At 37.7% G+C, this 15,942-nt stretch overlaps 1 protein-coding gene across 1 annotated transcript in view; it reads left to right on the forward strand.

Annotated features, from left to right (window-relative positions):
- The window catches only part of DNAH8 (dynein axonemal heavy chain 8), a 429,487-nt gene that overhangs the window by 276,846 nt on the left and 136,699 nt on the right, over window positions 1-15,942 (forward strand). Inside the window, exons 74-75 of the mRNA XM_060190815.1 lie at window positions 8,730-8,885; window positions 11,597-11,779. Of these exons, the coding sequence (XP_060046798.1) occupies window positions 8,730-8,885; window positions 11,597-11,779 (339 nt within the window). The remainder of the gene's footprint in view (window positions 1-8,729; window positions 8,886-11,596; window positions 11,780-15,942) is intronic.

Genomic DNA, 15,942 nt, shown 5'->3' on the forward strand with positions numbered 1-15,942 from the left:
AAGTATAAACCTATGGGACTACATCAAATTAAAAAGCTTCTTCACAGCAAAAGAAACCACTACCCAAACCAAGCGACCCCAAACAGAATGGGAGAAGATCTTTACATGCCACACATCAGATAAGAGTTTAGTAACCAACAAATATAAAGAGCTTGCCAACTCAACAACAAGACAACAAATAACCCCATCCAAAAATGGGGGGAGGACATGGACAGAATATTCACCACAGAAGAGATCCAAAAGGCTGAGAAACACATGAAAAAATTCTCCAAGTCTCTGATTGTCAGAGAAATGCAAATCAAGACAACAATGAGATATCACTTCACTCCTGTGAGAATGTCATACATCAGAAAAGGTAACAGCAGCAAGTGCTGGAGAGGATGTGGGGTCAAAGGAACCCTCCTGCACTGCTGGTGGGAATGTCAATTGGTCCAACCTCTGTGGAGAACAGTCTGGAGAACTTTCAGAAGGCTAGAAATGGACCTACCCTATGACCCTGCAATTCCTCTCCTGGGGATATATCCTAAGGATATATCCTAAGGGGATATATCCTAAGGAACCCACACATCCATCCAAAAAGATCTGTGTACACATATGTTCTTGACAGCACAATTTGTAATAGCCAAAACCTGGAAGCAACCCAGGTGTCCAACAACAGATGAGTGACTGAGCAAGTTGTGGTCTCTATACACAATGGAATACTACTCAGCTGTAAAAAATGGTGACTTCACCGTTTTCAGCCGATCTTGGATGGACCTTGAAAAAGTCATGTTGAGTGAAATAAGCCAGAAACAGAAGGATGAATATGGGATGATCTCACTCTCAGGCTGAAGTTGAAAAACAAGATTAGAAAAGAAAACACAAGTAGAACCTGAAATGGAATTGGCGTACTGCACCAAAGTAAAAGACTCTGGGGTGGGTGGGTGGGTGGGGAGAATACAGGTCCATGAAAGATGATGAATGACATAGTGTGGGTTGTATTGTTAAATGGGAATCTGGGGGAATGTTATGCATGTACAAACAATTGTATTTACTGTTGAATGTAAAACATTAATTACCCAATAAAGAAATAAATTATAAAAAAAAGAAAAGTCCTTTTGTTGGGGTTTGCTGTACAGTACCCAGTATCTTGTATATAGCTGTGCCATTGGTTGCTTCTGATCTACTTGGTCTAGACTTTTGAGAGAGTCTGCATATCAATTACACAGCCTATATATTGAAAAGATTCAGTTTGTGTTTTGAAAAACTTCGAGACATACAATTAATTTTCCCCCTCTCATATTAATTAACTAGTGATTTATATGACTACATTTTACTAGGAGTGTACATAAACACCGTTCCCACCACCAAAAGACTGTGACCCATCCCTCGCACCCACTCCCACCACCCACTGTCCCAGGAAGCTGCATGTCTACTCCTCACCACAGGGTTTTTACTTTGGTGCCCTACTTACAATTTGGTCAGGTCCTGCTTTTAGTTTCCCTTTCAGATCATCTTACTCAACTTCTGTTGATGAGTGGGATCATCTCATACTCATCTTTATCTTTCTGACTTAGCTCACTTAACATAATTCCTTCTAGCTCTGTCCAAGATGGGTCAGCGACGGTGGGTTCATTGTTCTTGATAGCGGCATATATTGTGTATATATACCACAGCTTTCTCAGCCACTCATCTGGTGTTGGGCACCTGGGTTGCTTCCATGTTTTAGCTATTATGAATTGTACTGCTATGAACATAGGAGTAAACACTTCTTTTTGGTTGGGTGTTATGGAGTCCTTGGGGTATAACCGCAAGAGAGGAATTAATTACTGGATCATATGGAAGGACCATGTCTAGCCTTCTGAGAGTTTTCCAGACTTCTCTCCACAGAGGCTGTACCAATTTACATTCCCACCAGCAATATAAAAGTGTTCCTCTGTCCCCACAACCTCTCCAGCATTTGCTGCTGCTGTCCTTTTTGATGTATGCCATTCTTACAGGAGTCAGGTGGTATCTTAGTGTTGTCTTAATTTGCATTTCTCTGACAATCAGTGACCTAGAGCAGTTTTTCATATGTTTGTTAGCCTTTTGGGTCTCCTCTGTAGTGAATGTTTTGTTCATATCCTCTGCCCATTTTTGGATGGGGTCATTTGCTTTTTTGGTGCTAAGTTTGCTGAGCTCTTTATATATTTTGGTGATTAGTTTCTTGTCTGATGTATGGCATGTGAAGATCCTCTCCCATCTGTGATGGGTCTCTTTGTTTGTTTAATAGTTTCTTTGGAGGTGCAAAAGCTTTTCAATTTGATGTAGTCCCATTGGTTTGTTTCTGCTTTAGTCTTCCTTGCAATTGGATTTGATTCATCAAGATGTCCTTGAGGTGTAGGTGGGAAAGTGTTTTACCAATGTTTTCCTCTAAGTATTTGATTGTTTCTGTTCTGACATTTAGGTCTTTTATCCATTAGGAGTTGATTTTTGTTTCTGGTGAGATAAAGTGGTTCAATTTCATTCTTCTGCATGTTACAACCCAGTTTTCCCAGCACCATTTATTGAAGAGAGCCTCCTTTTCCATTTAATGCTTTGGGCCCCCTTATCAAAGATTAGATGTGCATAGGTGTGGGAATTTATTTCTGGGCTTTCAATTCTGTTCCGCTGGTCTGTGTGCCTATTTTTGTTCCAGTACCATGTTGTTTTGATGATGATGGTTTTATAATATAGTTTAAGGTCTTTGAGTGTGATGCCTCCATTTCTGTTTCTTTTCCTCAAGATGGTTTGGCAATTCTAGGTGTTTTCATGTTCCATATAAATGATTGTAGTGTTTGTTCTATTCTCTAAGAAGCTTGGTGGAACTTTGATGGGTATTGCATTAAATTTGTATATGGCTCTGGGGAGAATATTCATTTTGATGATATTTATTCTTCCAATCCATGAGCATGGGATATCTTTCCATTTCTTGGTATCAGTTTCTATTTCCTTGAGTAGCGACTCATAGTTTTCAGCATACAAGGCTTTCACTTCTTTGGTCAACTTTATTCCTAGGTATTTGATTGATTTTGCTGAAACAGTAAATGGGAGTGATTTCTGGATGTCTTCTTCTTCAGATTTAGTGTTTGCATAAAGAAATGCCACTGATTTTTGTACATTGATTTTGTAGCCTGATACCTTGCTATATTACCTAATAACTTCCAGTAGTTTTCTGCTGGATTCTTTAGGTTTTTCTATGTATACTATCATATCATCTGCAAATAGTGAGAGCTTGACTTCTTCCCTTCCAATCTGTATTCCTTTGGTTTCTTTCTCTTGCCTGATTGCTATGGCAAGAACTTCCAATACTATGTTGAAGAGTAATGGTGATAGTGGACAGCCCTGTCTAGTCCCCGATCTGAGGCGGAATGCTTTCAGCTTCTGTCCATTGAGTATGATGTGGGCTGTAGGTTTGCTATATATAGACTCCACTATCTTGAGGAATTTCCCATCTATTCCCATTTTTTGTAGAGTTTTGAGCAAGAATGGGTGTTGGATATTGTCAAAGGCTTTCTCTTCATCTATTGAAATAATCATGTGGTTTTTGGCTTTGCTTTTATTGATGTGGTGAATGACATTTATTGACTTACGGATGTTGAACCAGCCTTGCATTCCTGGGATGAATCCCACTTGGTCGTGATGAACAATCTTTTTGATATGTTGCTGTATCCGGTTGGCCAAGATCTTGTTTAATATTTTGGCATCTATGTTCATCAGAGATATTGGTCTGTAGTTTTCCTTTTTTGTTCTGTCCCTATCAGCTTTTGGTATCAGGGTGATGTTGGCTTCATAGATGGTGGAAGGGAGTATTCCTGTTTCTTCAATCTTATGGAAAAGCTTAAGAAGTATGGGTACTAAATATTTCCTGAAAGTTTTGTAGAATTCAATTGTGAAGCCATCTGGTCCAGGACTTTTTTGTTGGGGAGGTTCTTAATAATGGTTTCAATTTCTTTGTCTGTGATTGGTGCATTTAGGTTTTGTAGTTCTTCTTGGTTCAGTTTTGGAAGTGCATAGGTTTCTAGGAATTGTTCCATTTCTTCCAGATTCTCTAGCTTGGTGGCATATAGTTCTTTATAGAAGTTTTGCAGGATTCTCTGGATTTCTGTGGTGTCTGTTGTGATATCTGCTCCATCGTTTACAATTCCATTAATTTGAGTCTTCTCTCTTTTTGTTGGTGAGTATGGCTAGGGGTTTGTCAATTTTGTCTAATCTTTCAAAGAACCAACCTTTGGCTTCATTGATCATTTGTATGGTTCTTTTATTTTTGATGTTGTTTATTTCTGCTCTAACTTTAGTGATTTCTGTCCTTCTGGATGCTTTAGTGTTCCTTTGTTCCTCTTCCTCTAACTCATTGAGGTGTGCAGTAAGGTCGTTCATTTGAGCTTCTTCTTGGTGTTTAATATGTGATTGTATGGCTATAAATTTCCCTCTCAGTACTACTTTAGCTGTGTCCCAAATATTTTGATAGGTTGTGTCTTCATTTTCATTTGATTCCAGGAACATTTGAATTTCCTGCTTGAGTGAATCTCTGACCCAGTGGTTCTTAAGGAGTACGTTGTTTAGTTTCCAAATTCTGTGACTTTTAATAATTTTCTGTTTGTTGTTAAATGTTAGTTTTACTCCACTGTAGTCTGAGAAGATACTAGGGATGATTTCAATGCTCTTGAATTTATTGATGCTGTCTTTGTGGCCTAACATGTGGTCTATCCTTGAGTATGTGTTATGTGGATTTGAAAAGAAGGTGTATTCCATTTTTTTGTGGTGAAGGACTCTGAAAATGTCCAAGAGGTCTAGTCTGCCAATCTCGTCATTCATTTCTCTTGTATCTTTGTTGCTTCTCTGCTTTGTTGATCTAAGTGTGAGAGTGGGGTATTGAAGTCTCCCACTATTATTGTATTACTATTGATGTATTTTTTAAATTCTTTAAGTAAGTGCTTGACGTATTTAGATTGTCCCTCACTGGGTGCCTAGATGTTAATGATTGTTAAATCTTCTTGGTTGATTGATCCTCTAATCAGTATGTAATGTCCTTGCCTATTTTTTATTACTTTATTTAATTTAAAATCTATTGTGTCTGAGATGAGAATGGCTGTTCCTGCCCTTTTTTGGTGAACCATTAGCCTGTATGATAGTTTTCCATCCTTTCACTTTAAGTCTGTGTTTATCTTTTTGTGACAGATGGGATTCTTACAAGCAGCATATGGTTGGATTATGTTTTCTGATCCATCCCCCCACTCTGTGCCTTTTGATGGGTGAGTTTAAGTTATTGACATTTATTGATATTATGGATTTAATGTATTGTAGTGCCATTGTTCAAAAAAAATTTTTTTTGTTTGGTCTGATATATTGCCAGTATTATAGTGATGTTCTTGTTTATAAGAGGTCTTTTATAACCTCTTTCAGGGCCAGTTTGATGATGGTTGCCTCCTTTATCTGTTGTTTGTCTAAGAAGGTTTTGATCCCTCCATCTAGTTTGAATGAAAGTCTAGCAGGATATATTATCCTTGGTTGAAACCCTTTTTCATTCAGGGCTCGATAGATATCTTTCTATTCTCTTCTAGCTTTTAGAGTTTGAGTGGAGAAATCTGCAGATAATCTTATGGGTTTTCCCCTGTATGTGACTTTTTGTTTCTCTCTTGCAGCCTTTAGGATCCTTTCTTTATCCTTACTTCTTCTCATTGTGACTATGATGTGTCTTGGTGTCTTCAGGTCTGGGTTGATTCTGTTTGGTACTCTCTGGTCCTCTTGAATCTTGATGTCCTTTCTGTTATTCAGGTCTGGGAAGTTTTCTTCTATTATTTCCTCTAGAATGTTTGCTTCCCCTTCCTCTCTTTCTTCCTCTGGCAGGCCAATTATGCGAATGTTACTTCTATTGAGATCATCCCATATGTATCTGTTGTTGTTTTCAGTGTCTCAATCTCTTTTTAAGCTCTTTCACCTCTTTCTTAGTTTTCCCTAACTCATCCTCTGTCTGACTAATTCTGTTTTCTGCTTCTGTTAGTCTGCTTTCCCTTGCCTCAGCTTCTTTCTTCATTACAGCTATTTCAGCTTTCAGTTCTCTAATTGCCTCAAGATAATCAGTATTTTCCTTGGGGGTCTCAACTGTTGTTTCCCTAATACTGCCATTCCTTTCCACCAATGTTGTTTTCATTACTGTGATTAATAAGTTTATTATTGCTTGGATACTTTTCTTATCTATGGTTACTTCTGGCTGATTTGTAGTTTTCTGGGCTATTTTCTTCATTCATTGGAGTAGCAGTTTTATTTGTTTTTGATCTACCCATTTTTTTGATTTATGTGTTTCTTTTTTTTTAATGCTCTGTTGTTCCTCAGTTGTTGTGTCTTGAGTACAAGCAACACTGTACTAAATACCTTTATGACAATTGCACTCACCAACCTCAGGAATTGCAGTAGCAACTGAAGCAAGTATTGAACAGTTTAATCACTACCAGTTAGCCAAACAATTTCTCCAGTCCGTGAAAAAATAGTAACCAAATCCCAGTGAATAAGAAAGAGAAAAGAAAGAAGGGATAGCAAGAATAGACAGTTATGCAAATCTACTATCCACTGTATATTCTATGGGTAACAAGGGGGGAAAGTGAACTAGAGCATAGATACACACATAGAGAGTCCACTCTGAGTCAGATTTCTTCCCCAAAATAATTCACAAATTCAGAAAGACAAAGGAGAAGGAAGAAGTGTATGACAAGATAAAAAAAAAGAAAAAGAAAAATGAGACAAGTGAGAGAAAAGGGAAAATAGAAGAAAAAGAGCTGTAATTAAAGAGCAGTGAAAAGAAAAAAAAAAACCCTCAGGACTAGACAAGGATGGCTGAAATAGACAGTTATGCAAATCTACTATCCACTGTATATTCTAGGGGTGGCTAAAGGAGGAAGGGAAGTTGAGCAGAGACACTCGCAGTGAGAGTCCACACTGAGTTAGAATTCTTCCCCAAAATAATTCCCAAATGTGTATCAATGAATTCAAAAAAGCATACTGTTTGGTGGTATGGGGGCTGGGGCCTGTGGCTTTGGAAGCTGTAGGATTAAGGAAGGATGACAAGAATGAGAAAAAGAAGAAAAAAAAAGAGAGAGAGAAAAAAAGATAAGAAAAAGAACAGTCATAAAAGAGAGGTGAAAGGAAAGATTTTTTAAATTTATTTTTAATTATTTAATTAGCTATACCAGGTGAGGTGGGGTGGTGGCTACTTAGAAAGAAAAAAAAAGGCCAAAGGTTTCAGAAAGGTATAGACTTAGAATGAATGATGCTCCCTGGTGGGACAGGAATTTGGTAAAGACAGAATCTCAGCAGGGGAGCCTGCTAGGAGCTGGTCCCCAGGGACTGGTTATGGGGGGGTGTGGAAGTGGGAGGAGGTGTGCTTTATAATTAAACGGAAAAAAAATTTCCCCCCTTTTTTTCTACTCTATTTCTTAACCCAAATAAAATTATAGTAACCTCCTTGGTGTCACCGCTAGGACCCCTTATTGACTGGCTTACTAAAGGCAGAAAATCCTACCGTTTCCAGAAGATGTGGTCAGAGCTCAAGCCACTAGCAGCTTCTCAGTCCGCCATCTTCCGGGAACCTCTATTATTATTATTATTATTATTATTATTATTATTATCTTTTTTGACTGAAGTGGGTTAAAAACGTTTATTTCCACAAGTAATTTCCATAGTAAATGAGCTACTTACTTATTTTTTTCAGTCTATTCTTCTACTTACCTATTATCACAGTCCATCTTCCTTGTGTCTTAAGATCTGCAGTAACAAGGCACTGCATAAAGGTAGTAGTTAAATTCAGAGAATTGAGTACTGACTCTTCCAGCTCCTGAGTTCAAGCTCCTGCCCACCATCTGGAGGGCACCATGTGAAGGGAATACTTTATGTGCAGTTGAGTGGTGCTGAGATTTGTATTCTCCTCTCTATGTCTCTCTGCATGTGTGTGTGTGTGTGTGTGTGTTCGTTCTTGGAGAGCAAAGGAATCACATAGGGGTGCAGTCCCTGGTGGCAAAAAAAAAAGAAAAAAATAGAGTTCCAATGTAATTGGTTCATGCAGAGATCAACCATCTAATAATTACCTATACATAATTATTGGAGATATTGATGTAAAAATGGGGACCCCCACAGGCAATCAAAATTCTAATTAAAAAAACATAAGAATATAAAAAGTGTAAATAAATAAAAATAAATATTAAAAAAAAAGAATATAAAAAGTGATCCTAGAATTTTTAGGTCGATTTATATGGAGAATTTATCTGTCATATTCGTCCTTTGTGCCTTTGTGGGTTGACTCAATATATCATCCCTGGCATTCTTATGCTTATTGTTTTTGACATTTATTCATGTCATAGGGGTCCTGTGAAGATAAATTGATATCAAAAATGTGCAAGTTAACTTTAGTTTTTCTGAGTAATTGCAGCTACATAAGCTTATAAGGATTAATTCTTGATTACTTCTCTCCCATCTATATGGCAGCTAAGTCCTGCATTTCACCCGAGGAATATACCCTTGATTCTCTTTGCATCAGGGAGACACATCACACATCCAGAGCTTTACCACTGCCATAACTCATCAAGTTATGAAAACTGATTTCTGTTTGTTACTTTCATACTTCCTTTTCAGCCTTCAAAATTCTTAGACACTTGTCCAGCAATTCTCTCTTGATTTCCATCTAGGAATAAGCACATTCTGTGTAACATTTCTAAAGGAATGAACTCTTTAATTTTTAGGTGACATCTCTGAACCATAAATATTTCCGCACACACTTGGAGGACAGCCTTTCCTTGGGCCGACCTCTTCTCATTGAGGACATTCGTGAAGAATTGGATCCAGCTCTGGATAATGTATTAGAAAAGAATTTCATTAAATCAGGCACCACTTTCAAGGTGAGATTCATAGAAAAAATAAGAAAGGAAAGAACAATGGTGACATCTACTTACCTTTTTGAGCATAGCAGGGAATGCATTTCCATTATAGTATTTGATACCTGCAAAAATATTATTCCCAAATTTATATTCAGTGTTTCTCCTTTCAAAATGGCATATAAACATATAGGGACAAGCACTATATTCATAAGGATAGCCATTTGGCAGAAGCTGAGCAGGGTATTAAGGAAAGGCATTGTCTGGTCAAAAAAAAAATATATATATATGTAATCCTGAGACAATTGATCTTTCAAGTTATATATATATGTACATATATATATATTTATACAACAAAACTTGAATTTCTTCTCTGGAAAAAGTAACATTTTAATAAGGTCTAGGAACATTGATTTGTTCATTCTCTTTTTATTAACTCTCGGTCTAAACTCATAAACTTTTCTGGAAGCTGTAGAATATATTCTCAGTTGATGGTGATAGCATGAACTACTTCCAGTATAATTTTTTAATTTGTGTCATTCTCTACTTTTAGGCTTTTTGATGAATACTCTCCTCTCTCTCTCTGTCTCTTTCTCTCGCTCTTTCTATATATATGTTTTTTTTTTTTTACTGCCACCAGGGCTATCACTAAGTTTCAGTACCTGCACTATGAATCCATCTTTTGTGATTGTCATTCTTTCCTTACTTACTTTTATTTGAAAGGTCAGAGAGAAATTGAGAGGAGAAGATGCAGAGGGAGGGACAAGGTGAGAGAGAGAGACCTGCAGAACTAACTGCTTTGCCGCTTGTGAAGTTTTCCTTCTGCAGGTGGAGACCAAGGACTTGAACCTGGATCCTAGTGAATGTGTGTGCTTAACTGGGTGCACCACCGCCTGGCCCTAAATCACTAAATTTCTTTTTTTGAATTTTTTAAAAAAATTTTTTGTATTATTTTTATTTATTTATTGGACAGAGATAGCCAGAAACTGAGAGGGGCGGGGGTGATAGGGAGAGAGACAGAGAGACATCTGCAGACATCTCCACCACCCCTAAAAGTTTCCTTCTGCAGGTAGGGACGGGGGGCTTGAACCTGGGTCCTTGTGCATTGTAACATGTGCTCTCAACCAGGTGTGCCAACCCTTGGCCCCCAAATTACTAAATTTCTGATTGAGCTTTTCTTTTTATTTTGGCTGGCGTGGGGCTTAGTCAGTTTAATCACATGACCACCAGCCAATAAGTAAAGGATACAAGTCTTCTCATCACACAAATTACTTATTTAGAAAAATGCCTTCATAATGTGAATTGTTTCATATGCCATATTTAATAAGCCTAAGGTGGTTGTGGAATATGTTTTCCTGAAAGACCCAAGATTCTTTTTTACTATTGTCGTTGTTACTAATATTTCACTGCTATGAGCTAACTTTTTTTCATAAAGACAGAGACAGAGAGACTGAGGGAGAAAAGACACTGCAGTGTGGAAGTTACCTCACATGTGCAGTGTATATACCCAAGTGTTGTGGGCCTTGGACTTGAACCCAAGTCATGAACATCTTACTGGTCCAAGACCTCAGATTATTATCAGAATGTGAAGGAATGGTACCTGAGAGTTAGGTAGTGCCTTACAGGTGGCATTTAACCATATGCACAATTATGATTGAATTTGAAGTCATTTTAAAATGCTGTAACTTTCTACCTGATTTTATATAGAAAATCTGTTGTTTTTCAGCATACTGTATATGATAATTTTTAAGATAAATCTTATGATACTGGTAAAAGCTCATTGGATAGCTAAGACACATGCCTTCCTATGCATCTGACTTAAGCAAAGCCCCAACACCACATAGGAATGCTGTGGCACCAGGGGGAAACTATGTTGCTGTGATGTCTCTCCCACTCTCTACCTCTATTTGAATGAAATAAATGCACTGGGTGCAGTATAATCATACATGTGTGAGACCCCAAGGTCACACACAACTGAAAGTTCAATCTTAAGGCTGAGAAGGTGGTATAATGGTAGTACACGTACCTTGCATATATGGATCGCTGGGTTAGATCCCTGACACTGCACAAAATGATGGAGTCGTGCTTTGATTTCTCTGCTTTTTTTTGGGGGGGGTCTCTTTTCTGTCTCTTAATATTTAAAAGTCAGATGGGCTAGTGACATATCTCAGTGGTAGAGCACAAGGATGTGTCTGCATGAGATCCCAGATACTGCGCATACTGGAGCTGAGCAGTGCTGTATCTCTCTCTCTCTTTCTCTTTCTCCAAAAAAAAAAAAAAAAAAAGAAATCATACCTTTAAAATAATATAGCCTTCTGTAAATAAATGTTGACATTTTTATCTGAAAATTCATTAACTTCCCTGTTGTCAAATATCCTTCAGATATCATTGTGAAGTGCACAAAGAAATAAGATTTTCTAGAAACACAATAAAATTTCCTCAAGTAGGAAAATAAGACAAGATGCACTGAAATTCTCCTTTAGTCACCATTTGTCTTGGATAATTTTTTTCTTACTTAATTTTCTTGGCATAGTTACTTAAAAAAATCTTCAAGCAGGTCTGCAAACCCAAAATGTTCTAAAGAAATAGATTTTCACTATTTAAGATAAGTGATTAGAAGTTTACAACTTGTGTTTGCAATTGATTTAAGTGTCACAGTACTGACTTAAATTGAACTCCAAATTCCTTCTTCTATCTTTCAAGCTATTTTTAATTTTATATTTGACTTGACCTAGGTTAAAGTAGGTGACAAAGAATGTGACATCATGGATTCATTTAAACTTTATATTACTACAAAGTTACCAAACCCTGCCTTTACCCCTGAGATCAATGCTAAAACATCAGTCATTGATTTTACTGTTACAATGAAAGGACTTGAGAATCAATTACTAAGGAGAGTAATTCTAACAGAGAAGCAGGTAATGATCCTCTTAAGGTAAAGAACTTGTACTTACAATAAACTATAATACATGTTTAAAATATTTTGGGAAGTGGTAAGTATATTTACTATGTTTTCAAGAAAAAATTATGTATGAGGTCTCAGACATTGAGTCAATCATACATATCTTACAACAAAGCATTTATTTTGCTGTCCAAAGTTTTGTCAATAAATCCTGTAAACCATCTTTACTCCAACCCAAGTGTACACACACACACACACACACACACACACACACACACACACACACACACACCACTCTATTTCTGACTTTGAAACCTTTATTTTATCATATTCATTTGTATGAATAAATGGTCTTTTTTCTGCTTTTTTTCTGTTAAATCTTTTAAAAATTATTTTTATTGGGGGAATTGTTTACAGTAAATACAGTTTTTACTACATGTGTAAAATTTCTCAATTTTCTGCAAAACACTCTCACCCCCAGCATAAGTCTTACATCATATTGCACCAGGACCTGAACCTATTCCTCTCCCAGTCTTTTACACTGTAGTGATACACCATACTTAGTCCAAGCTCTACTTTGTGTTTCCCTCTTCTGTCCTTATTTCTCAACTTCTGTCCATGAGTGAGGCCATTACATATTCAGCCTTCTCTTTCAGGTTTATATCACTTAACTTGATTCCTTCAAGCTCTGTCCAAGATGAAGCGAGGAAAGTGAATTCATTATTCTTAACAGCTGAGAAGTATTCCATTGTGTATATATACCACAACTTTCTTAACCACTCATCTGTTGTTGGACATCTAGGTTGTTTCCAAGCTTTAGTTATTACAAGTTGTGCTTCTATGAACTGAGGTTTACACATATCTTTTTAGATTGGTGTGTTTGATTCCATAGGATAAATCTCCAGGAAAGGAATTACAGGGCTATAGGGTAGGTCTATATCTAGTTTCGTGAGAGTTCTCCAGACTGCTCTCCACAAGGATTGGACCAATTTACATTTCTACCAGTAGTGCCAGAGAGTTCCCTTACCCCTGCAGCCTCTCCAGCATTTGTTGTTATTATCCTTTACATTTTCACAAAAGTGAAGTGGTATCCCATTAGTGTCTTTTTATATGCATTTCTCTGATAATCAGTGATTTGGAACATTTTTTCATATGTATGTTGGCCTTTTGGATCTCCTCTTTGGTGAATATTCTGTTCATATCCTCTTTCCATTTTAGGATGGGGTCTTTTTTTGTTTGTTGTTGTTGCTGAGTTTGGCAATCTCTGTATAAATTTTGTTTTTTAGCCTTTTGTCAGATGTATGGCATGTAAAGATATTCTCCCAGTCTGTAAGGAGACTGGGTGGTGGTTTCTTTTGCTGTGCAGGAGCTTTTCAATTTGATGTACTCCCACTGGTTTCTTTTTCTTTTTGTATACCTTGCAATTGGGCTTGATTCATTGAAGAGGCCTATAAAACTTAAGTGGAAAAGATTTCTGTTAACATCTGATAGTTTCTGGTCTAACATTCAAGTCCTTGATCCATTTAGAGTTGACTTTTGTGTCTGATGAAATGTAGTGGTTCAGTTTCATTCTTCATGTTTCAACCCAATGTTCCCAGCACCATTTATTGAGGAGCCTCTCCTTTCTCCATTTAAGAGTTTGGGCACCCTTGTAAAAAATTAGATGTCTGTGTGTGCAGGGGGAATAGATGATCTCAAGTAGATCTGAAAATAATGATTCTGGAGAGGATAGAGCACTGCTATTGTACAGAGACTTGCCTCAGGGAGGTCCTGAGATTCCTGGCACCAACTAGTCAGAGCTGAACTGTGCTCTAGTCAAAATATATCAGTAAAACAAAATACATTTTAAAAAGAATCTTGGAGAAAAAGAAACTGTTCTAAATGAGTGTTATTACCACTGTTAAAGTGACTACTACTGAAGGCCAGGCAGTGGCTCAGCAGGTTAAGCACACATGGTGCAAAGCACAAGGATTGGCATAAGGATACTGCTTCGAGCTCCTGGCTCCCCACCTGCAAGGGAGTCGCTTCATAATTGGTGAAGCAGGTCTGCAGGTGTCTACTTTCTCTTGTCTTCTGTCTTCCCCTCCTCTCCCGATTTTTCTCTGTCCTATCCAACAACAAAAACAGCAATGGCCAAAACAACAAGGGCAACAAAACAGGAAAGATGGCCTCCAGGAGCAGTGGATTCATAGAGGGCACCAAGCCCCAGCGATGACCCTAGAGTTAAAAAAAAAAGTGACTACTACTACTACTATTACTACTACTACACTACCACACCTAATATTAAACTAGTAGAAAGTCATATTTTAATTAAATATTAAATATTAAATGAAATTTACACTAATGTAGGAAAATTAATTAAGTGGTTCTAATAAAACAAAAAGCAACTTAAGGCTGGAAAACTGTAAGAAACTAATACTAAATTAAACTAAATTTTCTTTCTTTTTTTTTTTCTTCCAGGATTATTACTAGGGCTTGGTGCCTGCACTGAGTCCACTGTTCCTGGAGGCCATTTTTCCCATTTTGTTGCCCTGTTGTTATTATTATTGTTGTTGTCATCACTGTTGTTGTTGATGGATAGGACAGAGAGAAATGAGAGAGGAAGGGAAGACAGAGAAGGGGAGAGAAAGACAGATACCCGCAGACCTGCTTCACTACCCATGAAGTGACACCCCTGCAGGTGGGGGGCTGGGAGCTCAAGCTGGGATCCTTACAGCGGCCCTCGTGCTTCATACCATGTGCACTTAACCCACCACCTGACCTCCTAAACTAATTTTTAAAAGAAAGCTCAAGGGACCCAGCAGTGGTACATTGGGTTAAGTGCACATAGTACCATGATCAAGGACCCAGGTTTGAGCCCCCAATCCCCACTTGCAGGAGGGACATTTCACTAGTGGTGAAGCAGGTCTGCAGGTGCCTATATTTTTCTCTCTCTGCCTCTCTCTCTTTCCCCTCTCACTCTCCCCTCTAAGTTTATGTCCTGTCAGATAAAATAGGAAAAAATAAATAAAATAAAAAATACTTGCCAAGAATGGTAGATTTGTAGTGCTGGCACTGAGCCCCAGTGATAACTCTGGAGGAAGAAAACAAACAAAAATACAAGGCTCAGTGTATTTGAACTCCCTCTCCCCACCTGCAGGGGGAACGTTTCAGGAGTGGTGAATCAGGTCTGCAGGTATTGATTTTTCTTTTTCTCTGTCTCCTTCTACCTTCTCAACTATCCATCCTATCCAGTGAAAAATGTAAAAAAAAGAAAAAAGAAAAAATGGCTACTGGGAGAAGTGGATTCATAGTGCAGGCACTGAGCCCAGTGATAACGCTGGTGGTAACTAAAATAAATAAATAAATAAATACTCAGAAAACACTAAATGTTATGCCTAAAATTCATTTGCATAAAATATAGTCTTATATACATTTGCATATATAAACCATAATTGTATGAGTTCTTACAAGGTTTACACTTGCTGCAAGATACTGAATTTTAGTAGTAAGCGTTCAAGGAAACGGCAAGGCTAGAAATGCTAAAACCAGAAAGGCATTAAATGGAAGGGTGAGAAAAACAGTGGCAGAAGATAACTTTACAAGAGAAGAAAGGAAGGGGAAGAACTATAGATGGTCACAAACACAGGAAAAGACATTCAAAGGTCGGGGGGGAGAAGTGATCATGAACAATAAATAAATAGAGAAACTCAGTAAAATAAAAATTAAAATCCAGCCTGGCTACTAAAGATGGCTAACTTTGGAGTAGACTCTTGAAAGGTGGGCAGTTGGGTGGCCTGATAGGGATAGTCTTAGTAGATGGAAACCAGAGAGAACAATGTTTTTGCCTGTGAGAGTAGATGGACCCTGCCAAGCATCCTAGGTAGGTTTTACAGGTCATGTCATACTTTTGCATGGCACATGAAAAGGAAGTGAAAGCGAATTTGTTTTGCTTGTGTATTACTGCCACCCAGGGGTGACTATAGTGTAAATGATTCATTAGCCATTCCCCTGCAAATAGGATCATCATCTTCATTGTTGCTCCATTAGTTACTGTAAACTTGTCAACACAATGGCAGGATACCAAAATCAGAGCACAAGGGTATGGGACCTGACTCTGCCACTAACTAGCTGTGCATATCGTATTGGGTTGTTATTTGGAATGATGTAGAATAAAGGTGTCAAATTAAATTCACACTT

The sequence above is a fragment of the Erinaceus europaeus genome, chromosome 4 (genome assembly GCF_950295315.1).
Source record: "Erinaceus europaeus chromosome 4, mEriEur2.1, whole genome shotgun sequence".
NCBI classification, from domain to species: Eukaryota; Metazoa; Chordata; class Mammalia; order Eulipotyphla; family Erinaceidae; genus Erinaceus; species Erinaceus europaeus.